At 37.1% G+C, this 22,640-nt stretch overlaps 1 protein-coding gene and 1 pseudogene across 2 annotated transcripts in view; both read right to left on the reverse strand.

Moving 5' to 3' along the window:
* The window catches only part of Acss3 (acyl-CoA synthetase short chain family member 3), a 172,797-nt gene that overhangs the window by 112,188 nt on the left and 37,969 nt on the right, over positions 1 to 22,640 (reverse strand). For both annotated transcript variants that reach the window (XM_036169452.1, XM_036169451.1), the window contains exon 3: positions 2,044 to 2,232. In XM_036169452.1, coding sequence (XP_036025345.1) covers positions 2,044 to 2,232 — 189 coding nt within the window. The remainder of the gene's footprint in view (positions 1 to 2,043; positions 2,233 to 22,640) is intronic.
* LOC118570812 lies at positions 8,155 to 9,041 on the reverse strand (annotated as a pseudogene).

A 22,640-nucleotide genomic window follows, 5' to 3' on the forward strand; every position in this document is an offset into this window, starting at 1 on the left:
GTAAATGAAGAGCACATATAAATTTATAACACCTGAACAATTAAAGTCGTTAAAATGAGAGTCTGAAATAACTCCTTTCATGTCTCTATTAACAGCTTTTATCAGCGATTTTATGGAGTCTGGACATTTTCACAGAATACACCTTTCCATGTTTATCTGTTAAAGTATTTCTTATCCTTTTTTTACATCATGATGTAAGAACAGACATTTCTACTGAGTTTGTTAAATTTGGCATGATGAATGGCTTTTCACATAAGAGCATGCATTATTTCCTAAATGCATTAGTAAAGCTAAGCATGTGTGTTGTGAATGAAACTCCTTCATCGGCATAGCACAAAAAGACTCTGGATTTTTGTATATATTATCTTTTCTACATGTTAGAAAAGGGTATTTTTTAAAGTAATGTACTCAATGTGTTTGTGTAAATGGTGTTCAGGATTTCTGTGGCTAAAACCTGAAGTCTACAGCAGCCTACTCAAAAATCTTTTCCCTCTAATTTGCAGGTCAGTGACTGATAATTCCTTTAGATTTTTTTTTTTTTTTTGATGATCCTTAACTCAATGTTTTTAAAAAGAAAAGCAAACAAACACACAAAAAAACAACTAACTCATGAGGTTAATTCACAAAATGTTTTCCCAGTTCTAATACCTAATTAATTTTCAGATGAAGCAAATATATAGTCTTAGCATGTGCCTGCCTCCCAGGGGAATTCCTAATATATTAACTCCTTGCCCCGCTAGGAATGTCCCATTTGGGGCTTGTGTAACTGTGAGGTAAGTCATCTCCTATTTCCTTCCTTCCTCAGTCTTCCCACGGCCATTCCCCCCCACATCTTCACAACTGCTTTGCAAATAGAATTTCTTTCAAAACTTCTTGTTCAAGCTCTCAGAATCTCCCACACTGCACGACTGTCTTCCTAACATCACTTAAAATACAATACTTGCCTGCTCTGTTATTTCTGTAGGTTCAGTGGAATCCTATCTAGCGAGCTCTCTCCCTACATTCTGTCACACCATCCTGCATGCTCTCTCCCAGATGACTTTTCTTCCTTCTTGCCTCTAACTCTTGATTTGTATTGTTGGTGGATCTCATTATCACATTGTGGCCAACTAGGAAATCTTAGTCAAGATCCCTCTTAAATATTTCTGTTTTCCAGGAATCCCTCTTTAGCTGTCCCTACCTTTAAATTAGAAAGCGATGCAATTTTTGTAAAGTTGTATTGTGACAAGATATCCTCATCCTTGTGTGTATTCTCTATGGCCACTTCACTGCTACACTAGCAGCTGAATGGCTACACCAGAAACAAGGTGGCATACAAATCATAAAACATTTACTGTGTGGCCCTTTACAAAAATATATGTGGTGACCCCTGATAAATTCATGAAATGATAATGTCCGTCATTTTTAAAGTAAGCCATATAAGCCACAAATCATGTACTAGATCATTTAAGGTCATACCTCAAGAATATTACACAATAGGTTTATGGAATTTGTTATCTTGGTAATCAATTTCAACACATGACAGCAATCTTCCAAACATTCCCTCTAAACCCTGCACCTATGTGTCAATCTGTCTGGGTAATAACAGTTTATTACCCAGTTCCAAGGAACACACATAAAGGGAGATTTGTTACCCAGTTCCAAGGGAATTATCAGGGCCTTAGATACGTCTAAGGAATAAATTATTTATCACTTGTCTTTTTTGGGTGTCTTATCCATGTCAATACATAACATGATAACACAGAAGGCACATGCATGCTTCATCTCCTATTTTATATTCCTCTAAACACTTAGCATGATGTTTGTCATGGCAAAAATTCCAAAATCAATGTATGGTGAACAGATATATGCAAGAAGAAAAAAAGAAAGAAAGAAAGAGAAGGAAAGAAGGAAGGAAGAAATAAAGGAAGGGAGAAAGAACTAAATTTGAGTATTTCATTTGAAATGAAGATCACATCATGAAATAATACTTAAATGAATTCCCCACAATTAAGTGGTATGCTATAGGCAGCTGAATGACTTGACCCTGAAGAACGCACTCACCTTTGCATGATCAATGCGGGTACTTAGTTCTTTGGATGCAAATCCTCCAAATATGAGGCTGTGGATGGCTCCTATCCTTGCACATGCCAGCATGGTATATATTGCTTGTGGGATCATGGGCATATAGATGACCACAGTGTCACCTTTCTTGACACCGTGCTTGACCAAGACACCAGCCAGCTTAGAGACCTGTTATGAGAATCATCAGAACCCCATTATTTCCCTAAACTTGGAGTTGAGATAGTAAATCTAGAAGACAGCCATCTACACTGTGACAAATTAAAGAAGTGTGAAGAGTGTATTTAATAATAAACATAATTGTTTAGACAGGATGACAATAATGTCTCTTCACTTTAAATGATTGCATATGAAAATTTACCAGCATTGTGTCAGAAAACTCCAGGGCTTGCATTCGCTTACTCAACCATCATACAGCATATTTACTAAGCAACTTATCCTGTCTGACTTGATATTTGTAATTGGTGTCACATATTGAAAAAGAAAACTAGATTTTTCCATATAAAACTTACATTCTAACAGTCTGTTAAGCAAAGGGGAAAAAAAGAGCTATAAATTTAGATATATGGTGGATTAATTATAAAAGTAAACATATTTAGAGAGAAAACATGGCTATATATGAAACATCAAATAAAGCAGATTTTACTGTATTTATAGGCTAGGTAATTGAGGCTCAGAGGTAACATACAGCTAACCAGACATCATATGACTAGTAAATGAAATAGTGAGGAAACTATCACATTTACTGGCCTCATATTCTTTGCTTTTTTTATACTTCAAGCCAATTTTTTTATACTTTTTATACTAAATATTTATACAAAATAATTATAGAGTAATTTCCTTATGGACCAAGTATACGAGCCTCTTTTCACTTTTATCATGCATTTGGAGATCAAATACAAAAATGCCTTTTCTCTTAACATATGTTTTGGCAATTTCTAGTAAAAAATATAGCAAAACTGATCATAAGCACACACATGATATAATTTGCTGAAGAAACCTTTTCACACCCAATTAGAGCAGCCTGTGTTTCCAGACCTCACTATAAGTCCAATATCCTATCTCTTTAAAACTGTTTTCACTTAAAATTATTATTTCTCCCAAAATAGGAACAGTATCTCCTCTCTCCCTCTCTCTCTCTCCCCCTCTCTCTCTCTCCCTCTCCCTCTCCCCCTCTCCCTTCTTCTCTCCCTCCTCTCTCTCTCCCTCGCTCCCTCCCTCCTACTCTGGCTCTCTCTCCTCTCTGTCCTTTCTATCTCCATTACATGATTGATCAGAACTGTAAGTAAAATAGAACAAACAAAACAGAACTCTCTACCCTCTCAGTACTTAATTTTAGCAGAATGAATACCTATAATTAAAGATAATTCCATCCGTTTTATTCAATGATTATCAGTCCTATGAGAAAAGTAGGTGTAATTGCCAATGAGATACTCAGGAGAGAGATCCCCAAGGAAGTTACATCTTAGCAAAACCTGTAGAAGACTGAGAATAAGCAGATATCTATGAATATCCTATCGAAGACAGAGAGAGCCAAAGGTGGTCATTGTCAAGTCACCTGTGGGGCCCAGTGGGCAATCGTGAGGATTATGGCTGGCCTTTTGAAAATGATTGTTCAGGAAAATGAGCAGACAAGGCATGAGGGAAGGAACTGCCCACATAGCTGTTCGTGGTTCTCTCAACTTCTTTTTACCTTTCTTTCTGATGAAGTTCAAACAATTCTCAATTCTGACCATTTTTTTCTCTAAGGTAAGAACTTTGGTAAGAGAAATGAAGAAGAAAACAAACAAACAAACAAACAAAAAAAGCTTAGTGTTTTATTTTTCTGAGCACTACAAGTCTTACAAGGGAGTGCTTCCCAGAAAAAAAGTTATAAGAAAAATACACAAAGGAAATAAAGATCACAAACTTAAATTCCATATAAACCTCAGAAATGGAAATATACACTAGGGAGTTATAGCCAAACATTTCAGCTTATAATCCCAACAGAAATCACCATGCCATGTTATTATATTGCCCAATAAACCATTTAGTGTAATGTTCTGAATAAAATTGCCTGTCTACAAGTTTAACTTTAACATTTTGAATAATGTCTGTTACTGAATTAAAATAGTTTTCCAACGAAAGCTAATCTAGGAATGATATTCTGAATGGTATATTCTAGTCGCTCTCACAAATGGCTGGAAGATGCTCACAATGTTTCTGCCCACTGACAGAAATGAAATCAAGAGATTCAAGGCCTTGCTTTTAAAACTAAGACCTCAGAGAGATTAAGGCATTGGCCAAACATGACATCAAAATGAGTTTAAGCTGGAATCATATTAGATATTAGTAAGTAGGCAGCATGTTAACTTTCTTAGGCTTCATATATTCTTTTGTTTGAGTGTGAGCTGGTATATATTTAAAAGCAATTTGGTCCCCATGTGTTGATACGAAGCTGCCAAAGTTTATTGAGTTTATTTGTATTAATTTTTTCAGTTTTCATAGTTTCATATACCATAGTTTCATCCCTTCCCTCTAACTCTACTTCTTTCCCTCCCTCCTGACCCACCTAACTTCATGTCTTTCTTTCTTTAAAAAATAAAAACAAAAAACAAGCATACAAAACATGTAGAGTGAGTGTATTTTGTGTTGGTGAACAGCTCCTGAGAATGAGGCCTATCCTGGAGTGTGGTTGATATGCCCATTGTCAATGTACGCCACTGAAAAAAAGACTGATTTTTCCCTCTCCTAGCAAAAATGAATTAAAATAGCTTCGTGGGTAAGGATGGGACTTTGTTCCCATCTCCCATTCTCAATGCTGAGAATGTGTCTGGATGCAGCTGGTGCATGTCTCCTGCATGCTGCCACAGTTTCTCTGTGTTCTTGTGTACAGGGGCCCTGTTGTATTTGGTGAATTCTGTTTTTTAGAGTCTTACATCACCTCTGGTGCTTACAGTGATTCTGCCTCCTCTTCCACATAAATCTTTGAGTCTTAAGGGTATGGGTGTAATAAAGACATCCTATTTAGCAGTAAGTGCTCCAAAGTCTCCCACCCTCTGCACATTGTGCATTTGTGGGTTTCTCAATTATCAGCTACTGTAAGAAGAAGCTCCTCTGACATGGGTTGGGGGAGGCATTGATCTATAGTTATAATATATATATATATATATATATATATATATATATATATATATATATCCAATAAAAAGTGGTTGGTTACTCCCATAACGTTTTTGCAACTTTGTACCAGTGGACATGTCTTATAGGCAGGTCAGCGTTGTAGCTTTCTATAGTATCTTTTCTGGCTATATAATATATATTACCTTTTAATACTATAAATACTAGCCAGTAGAGGGTGGAGCTTATTTTTGAACTTTAGCTCCATTTCTCTATGTTTGATGGAAATAAGTATGTGGTATATTCAGCAGCAGGGTCTTACCATCAGGTTGGGGACAGCCAACAATAGCATTAGCAACAGTCTGTAATTTGAAGAGCAATGATTCTTATGGATACCTACATGTAAAAGAATGATTTAGATCTGTATCTATAACCCTGCATAAAACTCAACTCCAAATGAACCAAGAACCTCAAAATAAGACCATAGAACTGAACAAGACAGAAGAGAAAGTGCAGAGTAGGACTGAACTCATGGACACAGGAAAAGAATTTTTGAACAGGATCTTAATAATGTAGGTTGTTTTGAGACCAACAATTAATAAATAGAACCTCATGAAGATTAAATTGAAAAGCTTATGAACAGCAAAGGACAACATCATTCAAGCAAAGGCAGCCTATAGAAGGCGGGGGGAGAATCATCTTTACCAATTGCACATTTTCAGAGGACTAATACCTAGACAACACATAGAACTCAAAAAATGAACAGCAATAAATCAATAACACAATTAAAAATAGAATATAGAACTAAACAGTGAGTTCTCAAGAAATGAAACATAAATGCTAATAAATAAATAAATAAATAAATAAATAAATAAATAAATAAAAATAAAAAAAAATTTAAAAAAAACCACTTGAAGACCTGTTCAATACCCTTAGTCACCAGGGAAATGCAAATTACAACTGCTTTGAGATTCTATCTTATCCTAGTCAGAATGGCCAAGACCATTATAACAAATGACAGAACTTATTCATTGCTGTTGAGAGTGCAAAATAGTATGAAAACCAGTGTGAAGGATCTTCAGAAAGTTGAAAACTGATCTACCACAAGACCCAGCTATACCACTCTTGAACATATACCCCATGATACAATAGTATAGGGAAACTTGCTCATTCAAGTTCATTACTGCTCTATTCATAATAGGCAGAAAGTGGAAATAGCCTAAATGTCCATCAACTGGTAAATGAATAATACAAATGTGGTACATTTACACAATACAATGTTATTCAGCTGTTAAGAAAAATGAAATTTGCAGGTAAATGGAGCTAGAAAAAAAAATCATCCTAAGTGAGGTAATCCAGACTCAGAAAGACAAACGCTGTATATTTCCCGATAGGTGGATATTGATATTTTCTTTTAATTGTTTTTTATTTTTCTCTCATGCATTACATCCTGACCACAGTTTTCTCTCCTTCTATCCTTCTGAGTCCTCCCCACCACCTCCCTCAGATCCATTCCTGCTTCATTTCGCTTCAGAAAAGAGCAGGCTTCCCAGGGATGTCAACCGAGCAAGAGCATAACAAGTTACAATTAAACCAGAGACATACCCTAGTTTCAAGGCTGGACCAGGGAACCAGTAGAAGAAAAGAGGTCCCAAGAGAAGGCAAAAGTTTCAAAGATACCTCCCTGCCATTGTCAGGAGTCCCTTTCTCTCTCTCTCTCTCTCTCTCTCTCTCTCTCTCTCTCTCTCTCTCTCTTTCTTTCTTTCTTTATTCTTTTGTCATTTTTATTAAGAAATTTTTTATTCATTTTACTAACCAACCATAGATTCCCCTCTCATCTCTCCTCCACAATCCTCCCCCCAACCCACTCCCCATTCCCTCCTCCGTAAAGATAAGGCCTCAGCAGATCCTGGTACATTCAGTTGAGGCAGGTCCTAGCCCCTTCCCCTGCATCAAGGCTGTGTAAGGTGTCCCAACATAGGTAATAGGTTCTAAAAAAACAAGCTCATGCACCAAGAATGGATCCTGATTCCACTGCCATGGGGGCCCTTAAGCAGATCAAGCTACACAACTGTCTCCAGTATGCAGAGGGCCTAGTCCAGTACTGTGGAGGTTTCACAGTTGTTAATCTAAAGTTCATGAGTTCCCACTAGTTTGGTTTGGTTTTCTCTGTAGGATTCCCCATCACGATCTTAATACCCCTTGCTCATAGAATCCTTCTTCCCTATCTTTGACTGGACTTCTGGAGCTCACCCTGGTGCTTTGCTATGTATCTCTGTATCTGCTTCCATCACTTACTGGATGAAGGCTCTATAATGACAGTTAGGGTATTACCAATGTGATTACTAGGGCAAGCCATCTCTGGCACCCTCTTCACTATTGCTAGTAGTCTAATCTGAGGTCATCCTTGGACCACAGTAACCCTTACGGAGTAAAACATTTAATTTTGGGGTGGCTCTCTTACAGATCAGAGATTCAGTCCATTATCATCATGGCAGGGAGCATGGTGGCATGAAGGCAGACATCTTGCTGCAGCTCCGAGTTCTACATCTAGCAAGCAACAAAGAGTCAACTGAGACATTGAGTTTTATCCTGAGCATAGGAAACCTCAAGGCCTGTCCCCACAGTGACACACTTCCTCCAACAAGGCCATACCCACCACAACAAAGCCATGCCTCCTAATAATGCCACTCTTTCAAGCATTAAATATGTGCTTCATTTAGAATGTCCACAGAGATTAGGTAGATCATAATGGACCAGCAGGGTGGAAGTATCTTCCAAGGGAGGAGAAATAGAATATAGTATTACAAAGTGATAAAACGGACATTAAAGTAGAAGAATTAAATGGGTAGAGGATGCAAGAGCAATATGGAGGAAAGATATAAGGAAGGATAAATAACACTAAAGACCTTGTCCCCCTTCCCCCCACCCCATAGCTTATAGAAACTTTATTTTCCTTCTTTCCTTCTTTTGTTCAAGAGTCTTCAGAGCAGCTCAGGACCACTCATTGCTGGTTCCAACCCACTCCATGGCCTCTGCAGAGGGAGCTGCTGACTATTCCTCATGGACTGGCTGGACACCCCAGTGTTCTGTAGGGAACTACCAGATAGGCATGGAGAGCATGTGCTTACACCCAAACCAGTTGGCTACCTTTGAATAAGATGCAGTGGACATAGGAGCTAATACAGTCCATTCACTCAGAAATTCCTCTTTGGTCACAGCCTTTTTAGTAGTGTCCTTCTCTACCTTCTCAGTCTCTTCCAGATCTCTGTAGAGGCATAACACCCCATGGGTGTTCATGGTGGATCGTGCCACACATGCAAAGAATTGACCATGCACAGGCCAGCATCCACCACCTCAGACAAACTGAGTGAGCCCCTTCATGGTTAGATGGAATGGCAACATCCACCCAGCACAAAGGAGGATCTGTCACAGACAGCAATGGTGGGCAGGTTGGCATAATAGGCCTCTGTGACTGGCGGGTAGTCAGCCTTGGGATCAGTCACCACTAGAAGCAGTGACTTCCCGAAGGCTACTTGGATTTGGTTAATGGAAGTCCCAAGTGTGAAGCCACCAGCAATTAATGTGGTTCCAGTGGCAACGGCAAAGTTCAGGAGGGCTAGTTGACCAGTGTTCCTGGAGGAGATGAGGCTGAAGCTGACATCAGCAGGGTTCTCAACAGCAAGACTGGTTCGAGCTGTGAACAACAACTTATCCTACGTTCTCTTCAGATTTATGATACAGATACCACCACTTTTCATTTTACAGGTGGACTGCTCCATCTGGAAGTCAAGGTTGGTGCTGTGTAAGTGGGTTTCTGTGGCAGAGAAAATTAGGACATCCTCTCCCTTGAGCTGCAGGACATCAAGGGCTCCAGACATTGTATAAGTTTCCCTATAAGTCATGATGGTAATAAAGAACACTGCCATGTTGTCCTGTTCCTGTTCAGCGCGGAATATCTAGTCCTAAAACGTTATGGAAACCTACTGATGTAGAATCTTCCTACATATGTACAAAGGGATTCTAAATGGTATTACAATATAACAAAGGAAACAATGACCAAACTAGAAATCATGTGTACTATCAAATAATATCCCCAGTACCCAGAATTGGCAACATTTTTTTTTTAGTAGTGGCAGAGCTTTTAAGAGTTGAGGTCTAAGAAGAGGAAATGAGGTATCATCTTGGCAGAAATAAATGTAGTTCCTGTGGGATCCAAGTGGGTTCTTGTGAGAGCAAGTAAATACAGGAAGAAATCACCTGACCTATGAATATCTATTATCTCCTGGAAGCTGCATGATATTTTTCTCTTACATATTATTCTATATAAACTATTCAGCTTCAAATATTTTGTGATAGTACAAAAATAGACTAAAACAATGTACAAATTCAGAGAAGCCAGTGATTTCCTTGAAAAGCAGGAAGGCTTCATAATACCAGGCCTCTTGTCCTAAAGGACACCAATCAACTGAACCTGAAGGCATCTGAGCTATTTACTCACTATCCTGAGGACATTCAATATAAATATTATTTATCGTATCGTTTCAGTTTAGAATACTTTCTTCAAAAGCCTAGGTATGTATGTTCATGTCGTGATCCCTAGACTATAGTTCCACAGCTATAGAAAAGGTATGATACAAACCAATAACTGATTGTTCTCTCACCCACCTACTTCTCCTATTTATATTATGTACTTGGCTTCTGATGGCATCTGCACTGTCCATCACTGCTTTGACTGACAGTCCACCAACTTAGGCTTCAGCAGTTCAGTGCAAACACTAGATGGAGTATAATTAACCTTTTTGTTGCAGTTCTTTCTGTATCAGGATCCTAGAAATAGTCTGAAAGTTCAGCATGAGCAACATGCAGATAAATACTTGTTTTTCAATAGTTTCCAAAAATCAAGTGTCACACTACCCTTTTTCCATTTTAATTTGAAAGTAAAAACTTTTAAATTTACACTTAGAACACATAAACAATTAACAATTTCATAAAACTGGATGCATTCATTGTATAAAATGACACAGAATTAGCCTGTGAGTTATTAGGACTAATCAAATAAAATTATATTTAAAAGAAGAAAAGGGAAAGTACACTTTAAATAATTATACATTGTAAACCCTTCTCCAATCAATAACAAAAGTGCTAGTTAACAAACAACATCTGGGGAAACACATTACTACATTTGGAGACAAATGACCTGCTGTGTATACTATGTAATTACTGAAAATATCTATTTTACTTGAGATCAGATATTGATCATTGCTCCTACATTCCTACACACAAGGGAATGCTTCACAAGCATTCATTTTTAATGAATAATTTTCATTTCAGTATGTGTCAACTGAGTGTCCATATAAATATTAGTGAAAAATTCACTATTTGAAAACTATTTAAAAGCCGAAATTAAACCAAAACTATCTAACTAATACATCAGCCATGTACATGTATTCTTATAAAATACGTTTCTAGAAAAGCAGTTTTTGAAGATAGTGAGAATTTACTATATTCACCATTAAAATAATTTCCAAGCAAACATGATGTTCTAGAGAATTACAGCAGTTCTGAGAACGGCTTCCTGATGGAGAAAAGGCCACGTTATTAAAGGAAGAAAATAACGATTTCCTAACTGACAATATCATACCATATATATTCAAGAGTGAAGTTTATTGTTACTTTTCTAAAACAGAAAATAATAAATATTTTATATTTAAAATAAAAATGTTCTATTTTGGAAGAAAATATTATAAAATATTATCCTACATTTAAAACAGTTATCTGACTGTTGGAAACATTTACTGTAATGTTCCCTCTGGTAAAATAATTTCCTCCAATGAAGAAATAAATATCATCATCGATAATAATAATTTGCTTATTCCCACTTTCCTCACACATGAGTTTCTATCAATATTTTGCCATTTTAATGCTATGTGTTTGCAAGCAAAGTGTAATGAAGAACTGTTCAATTCAAGCCTGAAATAACTACAATTTCAATGACCTGTGTGCTTTCAACTTGAATGTGAATTCCACACTATATCTCACAGAAAATTAGTTCAATCCCACATTTCTGCTCACAATCTATATGCTCACAGTCTTGAAAAGTGATATATTTTTCCATTTCTCCAATAGTCACATATGCTGAAATCTATACCTACAGCATCAGAATTTAGCACACCCTGAAAGCAACACCTTGTTTATTTTAAAACAATCCTCTCACATAGCAGGCCATTAATGATAGAGGAAATAACTCTATACCAAGGAGAAGTTCAAGGTCTAAAGACTGGGAAAGGTCATCGATGCCTATCATACAGCATGGCTACAGTGTGTGGGACAAAAAGGAAAGGAAAGATACAGACAAAGGTTAAGGCCTCTGTTTCCTCTGCCTTTTAAACATTTTGACATCTATGAACTCTAGGTGTTGGTAATTGGGGAACTATGACTATCTCCCACCTCCACTCAGATGATTGCTTCTGCCAAATCATTAATCATCATCGTATGCATCATCTGATTGAAAAAGTCGAAGCAGTTCTGAATGGGTATGACAATTCTTTATCATGAAGATATGAGAGGTTTAGAAAGGTCAGAAAACCATACCAAACATGCAACTTGTTAAAGCCCATTGAGTTTAGACTTGTCCTAAGAACAATGCTGTATTTGTCAGCTTCAACTTCGAAGACAAAATAATTGAAGGATTAAACATGCAAATAAAAGGGTTTATTTCAACTCAGGGTTCTGGAATTTAGAGTCTAAGAATACACAGACCCATGGTTTGGGTACTTAGCCAGGATAGCACATCTCACTGAAATGATAAGTTGGAGAAAGCTTAGTGTCAGGAAGATATTAGAGTTCAATAACCCTTTAACAAGCATATTTTCAATGGCCTAATGATCTTCCATTAAGCCTTACAACCGAAAGATCTACAGTATCTCCCAATATGCCGTTTTGGGCTCCAAGCCTTTAACACAAAGACTTTTAAAATATTTCATGTTCAATCCACACAAAGGGTAAAATAATTGCAAAATACTAACTGTAGAAATAAGAATTTTACAAATTCTTAAAATGTACTGGTTATTTCATATACTATAGTTGTGACATGTGTGATTAAAAAATAATGTGAAATATTCATTGTAGAATATAGGAAAAGAGAATTGATGAATTCAGGGAAGCAGAAGGAAAGAAAGTTTTTACTTTTAGTTACTGTCTACATTGTCTAAAAATTGATAACCATCAAAAGCTTGTACACAGCGGGAGAAGAGTGGGCCTGGCATGTTTCAGTCTGAGTGGAGATGAGCTGCAAAGTATAGATACTTACTTGGCATGCCGTAAATTATCTCAGCATTTGACAAACGATATGGGGTGGTATAAAACAGTTGGCTACAACAACTTTCACACATCACATGTGTGTAAACAAAAGTCATGGGGGCAAGAGTAATCTTGTATGTAGGATGTGTAATGATATGAGAAGGAAGCCTAGAGGAGGGGTAAAGAGTGGTCAGGCAGAGAGAAAAGCATTTATAGACAATGATGAGAGAACACAGTAGCTAGGAAGAACACAGATGGAGACAGGCAGAAGCGAGAGCTGGGTTTCCAAGATGGTAAGATAGTATAAAGAAAAAATGTAGAATATTGACTATATATTGGTATTATTAATAATAATAGAATGGCAATTATCTGAAGTAGCATATTTTAGAGAGTTCTAGGACAGTACATAATAAAAAAAGGAAGAAGGGAGCATTCTATCATTTCAGAATTAACTAGTATAGTAATTAAAGGCATAGCAGAAAGATTTTATTGTTTTGTTATTTTTAAAATTTGAATTAATTTTAATTGATGTAAAAGAGCATGCACTTTGTGCTTACTAATTGGATTCCATGTGACCTTTCAATATATGCAGAGATTGTGTACTGATAAAGACAAGTTAAAAAGTACACAAACATTTACAGCTTCTTTATGGTGAAAAAAAAAACCCATAATCTCCTCACTTTGGGAAGTGCACAGTACATGGTGGGATGGTGGGTACCCATGAAGAGACACAATGACCACTGCAACTCTTACAAAGGAAAACATATATTGGCATGTCTTATGTTTTCAGAAGTTTGATCCATTATTATCATAGTGGGACATAGCAACATGCAGGCAAACATGATGCTGGAGGAGCTGAAAATTCTGTATCTTGACCCAAAGGCAACAGGAAGTGAACTGAGACACTGAATGTGGCTTGAGCATGCATGAGACCTTAAAGCCAACCCCCACAGTAGACATACTTCCTCCAACAAGGCCACAACTACTCCAACAGAGCCATAACCTCCTAATAGTACCACTCCCCATGGTCTTCTAGGGGCCAATTACTTCCAAACTACCACACAGTTAAAACAAACAATGATGTTTGTGGATATAATCTGTAAACTGAAGCACAGCAGAATCCTAGAATTTATTTTTGGGGCGGGGGGAGCAGATTGAAATTAGAAAACTCAGAAAGAAAATTTGAAATAAGGGTTCAGTACTTTTAATATGTTTATTTAAAACCTCAGGTATTCTTAAGTAATACAATCATATCATGCTTTCAAACAGTTTGTATTTTAGACAGAATAGTCTTAAAATAGCTTTTTTGTTGTTCTTAGGAAGTACAGTCACTATCGAAGGCCCTTTCTTGTGGTGATATTGTGTTTCCCCAATATATTGTGCACCCTAATACATTTATCTGAGGTCAGAGAACAGAACAGCCACTATATATACAGGCCAGAAAATGGGGGCATACACACCTTTAATCCTAACATTCTGAAGGCAGAGATCCATCTGGATCTCTGTGAGTTCAAAGCCACACTGGAAACAACCAGGCATGGTGACTCACACCTTTAATCCCAGGAAGTGATGGCAGGAAGAAGAAAGGTATATAAAGTGTGAGGACCAGGAACCAGAGCCTGGTTAAGCTTTAAGGCTTGTAGCAGCAGTTTAGCTGAGATTCATTCCGGGTGAGGACTCAGGCTTCCAGTTTGAGAAACTAAATCGGCTAAGAAATTGGCGAGGTGAGGTTAGCTGTGGCCTGTGCTGTCTCTCTGATCTTTCAGCATTCACCCCAATACCTGGCTCCTGGTTTGTTTTTATTAACAAGACCCTTTAAGATTCATGTTACACCTTCTTTCTTTGCATTGCCCTTGTGTCTGAGTTACTTTCCTATTGCTATGATAAAAAATCATAATGAAGGCAACTTAAAAAAGAGAATGTTTAATTTGGCTTACAGATTCAGAGGGTCAGAGTCAATGATGGCAGAATGAATGAACAGCTGAAAACTCATGTCCTGATCCACAACCAGGAGGCAGAGAGAGAGATTAGGGATGGCAGGAGTCTTTATGTCTCAGAACTTGCTTCCAGGGAAACACCTCCTCAAACAAAGCCATACTTCCTAATCCTTCCAAATAGAGACCACCAACTGGAGATTAAGTGTTCCAATCTATGAGACTATGAGGACCTTTATCATTCAAACCACCCCAATGGGTTAGGTTTCTGTGGTTTTATTGTTTTTGTTTAACTGTGCAACTACTCTCTAGCAAGTATTGTCACATCTCTTGAATGGGGATGGAGAGTGACTTTTAACTCCATGACAGAACTATAAACTGGGGTCATTTCAATTCTTTACTCTCATTGTCCATGTACCCAGTAAGTCGTATCACACTGGAGAGAAATCACATTTCTGGAAATGTGAGTTCAAGGGTACACATTTGTATTCATTTCACTTCCCTCCTAATTGTAAGTATTGAAACTTACTTATTTTATGGATTTTTCATTATTTAACACATACTACTTCAGCAACATTGTGAGTTAATGTTTAATGATGTCTTAGTTATTTTTGTATTGCCATGACAGAACATCAAGACCAAGGCAACTTGTAAAATTAAACATTTAATTGGGGGCTTGTGGTTGCAGAGCATTATAGTATATGACCAACATGGTAGGGAGTTCTTTTTTTTAGTTTATTTATGTGTATTGGGCACTGGTGTGTGCACATATACTTGGTTGTGTGTGTGGACTTGAAGGACACATTTGGTGCCTCTAACACTCGCCACCTTATTTTTTAAGACAAAGCGCCTCACTGAACATGAAATTTACTAAATAGTTTGGCTATTTTATTAAGCTGGTTGGCCAGCAATGCCTGCTGTGGGATATCTTTCTGTAGTCTGTGAATACATGTTGCTCTGATTGGTTGATAAATAAAGCTGCATTAACCTATGGCAAGGCAGCTTAGAGTCAGGTGGGAAATCTAAGCAAATAGACAGAGAGAAGAAAGAAGAGAAGAGAGACACTAGCTGCCTAAGTAGAAGCAAGATGCCAGCAGACCAGTAATGCCATGACCATGTGGCAACACACAGATTAATAGAAATGGGTTAATTTAAGACGAAAGAGCTAGCTAGTGAGAAGCCTGTCGTAGGCCATACAGTATGTAATTAATATAAATGAATGATTATTTCATAAGTGGCCTAGGAACCATAGAGCCGGGCAGGACTGAAGAAATGCAGGACCACGAGTCCAGGAGTGAACAAAGAAATTTCTGGCTACAAATCGCCAGTTCCTTGTTTCTTCCCTTGATTCCCTAATTCTAGGTTTATAAGCAGAGGCTGTCACCCCAAGTCCTTATTCTAATACAAATGCCATTTTACCTACTGTGTAATCTTCTCACCCTCAGCATACACTGCATTCATTGGCTAATGAAGACCATTAACTACAATAACCTATGCTTCTAAATCAAGCCAAATCCCTCTTCTCTTGAACTAATGAAATATTCAGTTCAGAGTTTCTCTAACTGAGATCTGTAATAATGTTTTCAAAGTTCATTTTTTGTAAGAAAACTTAAATTTTTTTCATTTCATTAACATCATAGTTTTTCAAAAAGGAATAGGAAATCATACTCTGGATTATTTGGGAAATCATTTAAATTAACAGTGTGCTACCTTTTATTATATAATGGAAATTAAGACAATGACGTCATGGAACATCGCATCATTACAAGTTTTATTGACATGCAGTCACCTATATGTGATTCAAGAATTGTGGCACTAAAGAGAACATGTCACCAAAGCCAAAGGTCACTTAATTTTTTTCAATCATTTAGCTGTAGGAAGACATTCACTGTGTTAAATTAATATATTAATATAGCAAGTAGTTCAGTGGTTTGCAGGTTTGATTTTTTTTTTTTATCCTATTTGTCAGATTGGTTTGTTTATACATGTATGTGTGTATAGAAAAAGAAAAAGAGAGACTAAGAGATTTAATTGCATATTAAAATGCACCAGTCAATAACAAAAGAATGTACGATTTTTTATTTTGTAAAATATTTGTGTGTCTACAATTTCGAAGGAAAAATATTGGTAAGATTACCAATTAAAAGATTCGTTTTCTTTTTTTTTTCCTCTTGTCTTTTAAAGAAAGGTTGGCATAAAACAAACAAAAGACATCAGCAGAAACCATGCTTATTAAGGTCAATTCTGTACCGACTATTTAATTAAACATCCAATTAAACAAATACCGGCACTTCCACAACATGACAGCTGCTCTGAGCACATCCAGCACCGTTTGCAGCACTGGGCTCAAGCACCATTTGCAGCACCTGACTATGCTCCTATTAGCCTGCATGTCTTTTGTTGACTGGTACATCCTAAAAGTCAATCAATGCATGTAAAGTATCCATTGGAAACTAGCAGAATGTAAAAAGAAACAAAGAATGGAATAGTGAAGGGTATATCCCCTGAGCAATTGAATGTTTTCAGTAACATTTGTATCATTCAACTGAAGATTCTGTGTAGAATTAAGAGAAGAAAGCACGGGCATAAAACACAAAATAGTAACCAATAAACAAAGCAGATGTGATAAGAACTTACCATAAGTATTCATATACACTGAATTTCCGATATTAACCACATATGATAAAATTGCATAGCTTTGTAATGTCAAGTATGACATGAAAAACTAAGCCATCAATTTCCCCTGATTTATAATCTTGATAATAATTCAAATTACTGTGACTTTCTGTAGTGGGTAGCCATTCCAGCCTTGGCCTAGAAGTTCCAACCCCCATTGAGGCTTTGGTAATGGTCACGCATACAAGGCTGGGCAGAGAGAGGACAGGAAGACCCAGGATCAAGAGAAGAGGCTTCTCTTGGTCCCAGGACCTTGGACGCTGGAGGTAGACCGAGCAGAGTTCTCCAGAGAACACTGCCGGACTGCACCATACCTTTCCCAGACCCTGAAACCTATCCCTTCATTTGTAAGTCACCCCACAAAAGGAACTTCCCTTTTAACTACGTGGAGTGGCCTTAATAATTTCACCAATATCTGGCGCCCAACTTGGGGCCCAAACCCACGACCCTGGGATTAAGAGTCCCATGCTCTCCAACTGGATGCTGGAGAACTCTGCTCCATCTACCTCCAGCATCCAGGGTCCTGGAACCAAGAGAAGCCTCTCCTCTTGATCCTGGGTCTTCCACATCCTCTCTCTGCCCCACCTTGTAGGCGTGACCATTACTGAAGCCTCAAAGGGGGTTGGAACTTCCAGGCCAAGGCTGGAATGGCTACCCACTACAACTTTCCATTCCTTATTCAAATTTATTTTATACTTAGTGATACATCTCTACAAAGTGCACAAATGTAAACATAAAAAGTAATAAATTATTCAAGTGGAATTAATTTAAATAATTTTAATAACATCATCTCCATAGTGTTATTATTTTATCTAATTGAAAAAAGCTTGTGAAAAATACTTTGTTTCATATACTCAAGGGCAACTTTATTTCTATCACTTTAGCCACTCTGAGTTGCTCAATATGTTAATGAGCTTTATCCTCTACTTCTTAGGATATTTACGTCAGGTGAAATGATTTTATAATTTCTGATGTTAATTATTAAAGGTCAGAAGTTGATTTGTTGAGGTGTTCAGCTGTACTATTGCTGAGTGTAGAGCAGGTACATGTGCTAACGAACAGAAAGATGAATAATTATTTCTAATTCTTCCTAGTTTTTCTGGGTGACGCATGCCTGTAATCCCAGCACTCAGTAGGCAGAGGCAGGTGGATCTCTGTAAGTTCGGGGCCAGCCTGGTTTATAGAGCTAGTCTAGGACAGGTTCCAAAGCTACAGAGAAACCCTGTCTCAAGTAACCAAAAAAATTCAAAAAATTTTTAAAAAGTATTTTTCTTTTATATTTTGCTCATTTTTAACATTAACATTGGCCTATCTTTGTCCTTTATTCTCTAACAAACATAAATCTTCTTTCCCCACTAAATTTATTATGAGCACCAGACAGAGCCACCACCTGTAAGGCAGTTTTAGCTTCAGAGTATGGACCATCTTTGTTAAATATAGCAAAGGCAAGTCTTGGCAGGATCTTCACAACAACCTCTGGCCACAATCTTGCAGAGGGAACTTTTAGGTAAGAAGCACACTTTCCTATCTGTGTTTCATGGCTCAAATGATATATGTATCATTGTGGGGGGGTGTTAAAGCTTGGTTGGTTCCTTCTTCATGTTAATGATTTGTTAATGCTTTACTATATACATCTTTGTTCTAGCAGTATCACAGTATATCCAATTGTTTTTGTGTCATTCTCGCCAGAAAAACAATGAAATATTTGGGTTAAAGAATTATAATGTATCCATTTTTATAATCTCTTTGCCTAATATAATTAATGATATACAATCAACATGCTTTATATCTGAGTAATGTTGCACCAAAGAATGAATTGCTTATTTCTAAGCAGCCATCAAATGATACTCTATATTCAGCTCCCACTCACTTTACATTCATCATTTATTGATGTTAATAGAATATAGTTATTTAAATGTAAGATCTATAGTTTATGAATGAAATAATTCCCCACAGCTGACACCTGGAACTGTCTGTCTAACCCACCTGACTATACTCTATTCCCCAGCTTTCCTCATAGATAATGGTCAACTGGTCCGTCTAGGAAGGCCATCTGTGATACTTCTGCATCTGTTTCTTTCTCACCTTTTCTAGAATTAGATCATCTGTGTTTTCACTACACCTTGAATGATACAAATGACAGCCTTGAAGAACGGGATGAAGGTACAGTAAGATTTACCGGAATTGGGTTGGGTCAAATTGAAAGAAACTAATCTACTCAATTAGCATTATTTTATTTTTATGAGGGAGAAAAGATTGCTTCAGCCTCATTGTTTGAGAGCAGTGTAGAAGGTATGACAGCCAGAAGCTCTCCTGGCTGTGTCAGCAGGTATGTAGGTCCAAGATCAAATACAAAGGGAAACTAAGTACTGAAATTTTAACAGCTTGGCCATCAGACTGCAGATTGCGTAACTTCTTGGAAAAACTTTAAATTATGAAAACCATGAATATTATATGTCTATGATGTTGTATCTATCATAGATATAGATACATAGGAGAGGAAAAGAATGAAATAATTAGTAAGTCATTATTCCAGTGGTTCTACATGAAAAATTACATAAAAAACAACCCTTTATCGGGGAAGAATAAAATAGGACCTCAAATATGGGAGCAAAGAGGGCACACACAAGCAACTGATAAATCAGAGATTTTTGCAAATATAGTAGGTATAGCCAGAAATGTAAGCAGACATGTAAGTGTGGAAGAGCCACCAGAAAACCATGGCACAGGCTGTCTCTGCATTATCCTACCAGAAAGCCATGATGTAGACTATCTCTACACTATCGCCCCATTGCCTCTATGAATGAAAGTGGCTGTCCTAGGGCCTCAAGCAATGCCTACTCATCTCCCCTTCTGACCACTGTCATCTGCTTCCATCCCATTTTTCTTGCATGCTTCTACAGAGAAGACAAATGGCTCCTTTAGCAATCGGAAATGTAACACGAATTTCTAAAAGTCTTATCATAAAAAACCGAGAGCCTGATATTGGGGTGAAAGCTGAAAGATCAAAGAAGCAGATCAAGTCACAGCCACCACCTCTTACCTCACCAACTCCTCAGCCTGAAAGAGCTCCAGCCACAAGGGCTTCAGCTGAAAGGGATGTTTCTGCCGAAAAGCCTTTACTTCCTTTCCTGTTTCTCTCCTAGACTAAGTCAATCTCATGTAGTCCAGGGTGGCTTTGAACTCACAGAGAGCCAGATGGATCTCTGCCCCCTGAGTGCTAGCATTAAAGATGTGTGCCACCACTGCCTGGTTTCTTTGATTAATCTAGTGGCTTGTTCTGTTCTCTGATCTTCAGGCAAATTTATTAGGGTACACAATATAACACCACATTTGATCTTGGTCTGTAAGTTTCTACACCGTCTGTCTTCCCATCATGACCTTCTACCACAGTCCTCTAGATTTCCCAGTGGGTTGGGTCTGCTTTAGTTTCACAGTCTCTGCACAACAAAATTTTCATGTAAATATTCAAATGTTATTCACTACATTTTGTTCACAACTTGGCTGAAGGTCTACCTGGTTGGTGACAAGCCTCTACTTTGGAAATATCTCTCGAATGAAGCAACCCAAGCCCCTCGATAGCCTTTGTTTTCCTTTCCTTTTGTTATAGTGAATTATCTTTTTACTTCATAATATATTTTCCCCAAAACAATGCATTTACTCTGTATACAAAGATAGTATCATTCACTATTGGAACTTGTAATGTAATCAAAGTGGCAATATATGGTATACTTCACGTGTGCTTTGCATAAATACATTTGATTTCATCATTTTAGTCCAGAATAAAAAATCTAAAGGAAAGAGCCTACTGATTTTGTTGAACTGACTTGCTGATATTTCAGAGGTGGGCCATCTTGCAGACAAGTCATTTAGTAAGGTCTACCAATGTGTAGGACAAATGCACTAAGAAAATACAAGAATAAAGACTATGAACTAGTTTTCCAGGTTTAGAAGATGACACCACAGGGAAAATGTCATAAGCAGAGCTTTAAATAGGGCAGGATATGGATCTTCAAAGTTAGGAAACACAGTAAAACAGGGACTGTGTTCACCCATGAAAAATAAAAATTTTCACTTGGAAATTAAAATGTGGGAGGACAATGTATTTTTAGAAATAATTATTTCTCTTAGTCACAGACTAGATCGGTATTTACTTTTTAATGAATGTTATCGAATGTTCTATTCCTGAACTTTATCAGCATGTGATATGATCCTTCTCTGTGGGAAGCCTATTCTAGCTACTGTGTAGGCTAAAAGATGAATAGAATATTGCTCTTACTTACAGGATTCTTTTCTCCATTCAAGAGATCACATTGGAACATTAACAAGTAGAGTAAAAAGGAGAGAATAAGCTAGTCCTTTGAGAAAATTATATGGAAGATGCTCTAGGTCTCATGGTGGTAAGATAACATCTGGTACAGCAGGAAGTGCCAGGAAGTTAGTTTTTCCTCCATACAGTAATCTTGATTTCATAGATAATATCATCTCCAAAAACCAAGCTGAGAAAATTAAAGGGGCGTGTTGTATTGTTGCTATTTTAGATTGACATAAAAATAATGGGCAGCTTTCATTTCGAATAAGAGATTCTAAATACTGGAAAATGGGAAAATAGCAAATATTATACAATGGTTTCCTCCTTTTTGTTAGTAGTTACCTATATTGTCTATTTAAATTGGACTCCTAATTGTTTCCTTTATTTTGAATAGTCTCCAAATCTAACAAATTTTCTAAGTTGTGAAGATTTTTGGAGTAACTCAAGTTAGTATTAGGTTGATTACAGTCCAAAGTTGATTATAACTTGTTTTTAAATTAAATGCAAGTACTTCTGCTAAAAGACATTTTGTGTGTGTGTGTGTGTGTGTGTGTGTGTGTGTGTGTGTGTGTGTGTGTAAAAAACACTATATCATAAAATTAACTCACAAAGTCAAAAAGGATTATGAAAAATTTTTGGACTTGATCACTCAAAAATCAATTTAAACAAAACCTTTAATATTATAAAAGTATCAACACAGGTTATCTTTGTGGGGTTTTGTTTTTATTTTCATCTGCCTTAAACATTGGAATTCTTGTTTCCTCTTTCAAGACATTGTGCCAGAGAGTATTCATGTCCAAATTATTTCAAAGAGTAGCTAGGGAGTATATCAAGGTGTCAATAGTTACCTTAAAAATAGAGAAAAAATTCTTCTCAGCTTCAGATTCATAAAATCATGTAAATTCTAAAATTTATGTTTTAAAATCTTCATTCTTTTTCCTAGAGAACTTAAAAATATTGATGAAGCTTTCTCTTAATTGTGAAAATGGTTCCTCCTCAAATCTGAAAACATGGCAGACTAGCAATCCTGGACAAAAGTGAGTGGGTGGAGGCTGTGAGTGAGGACTTCTGAAAAGAAGGTGTAAAAGGGTGAGTCATCTAGGATGAGAAAGCTCAGCTCCATCATGTCTTGGAAAAAAATGAACTAAAGCCACAATGTGTCATTGCCACCCAAGAACACACATTCATCAAAAGGGCCCAAATTCAATAGGCATGCAACTGTCAACAGTGTTGGAATATTATATTCTCATTCAGCA

Source organism: Onychomys torridus, chromosome 20 (genome assembly GCF_903995425.1).
Source record: "Onychomys torridus chromosome 20, mOncTor1.1, whole genome shotgun sequence".
In the NCBI taxonomy this organism is placed as follows: Eukaryota; Metazoa; Chordata; class Mammalia; order Rodentia; family Cricetidae; genus Onychomys; species Onychomys torridus.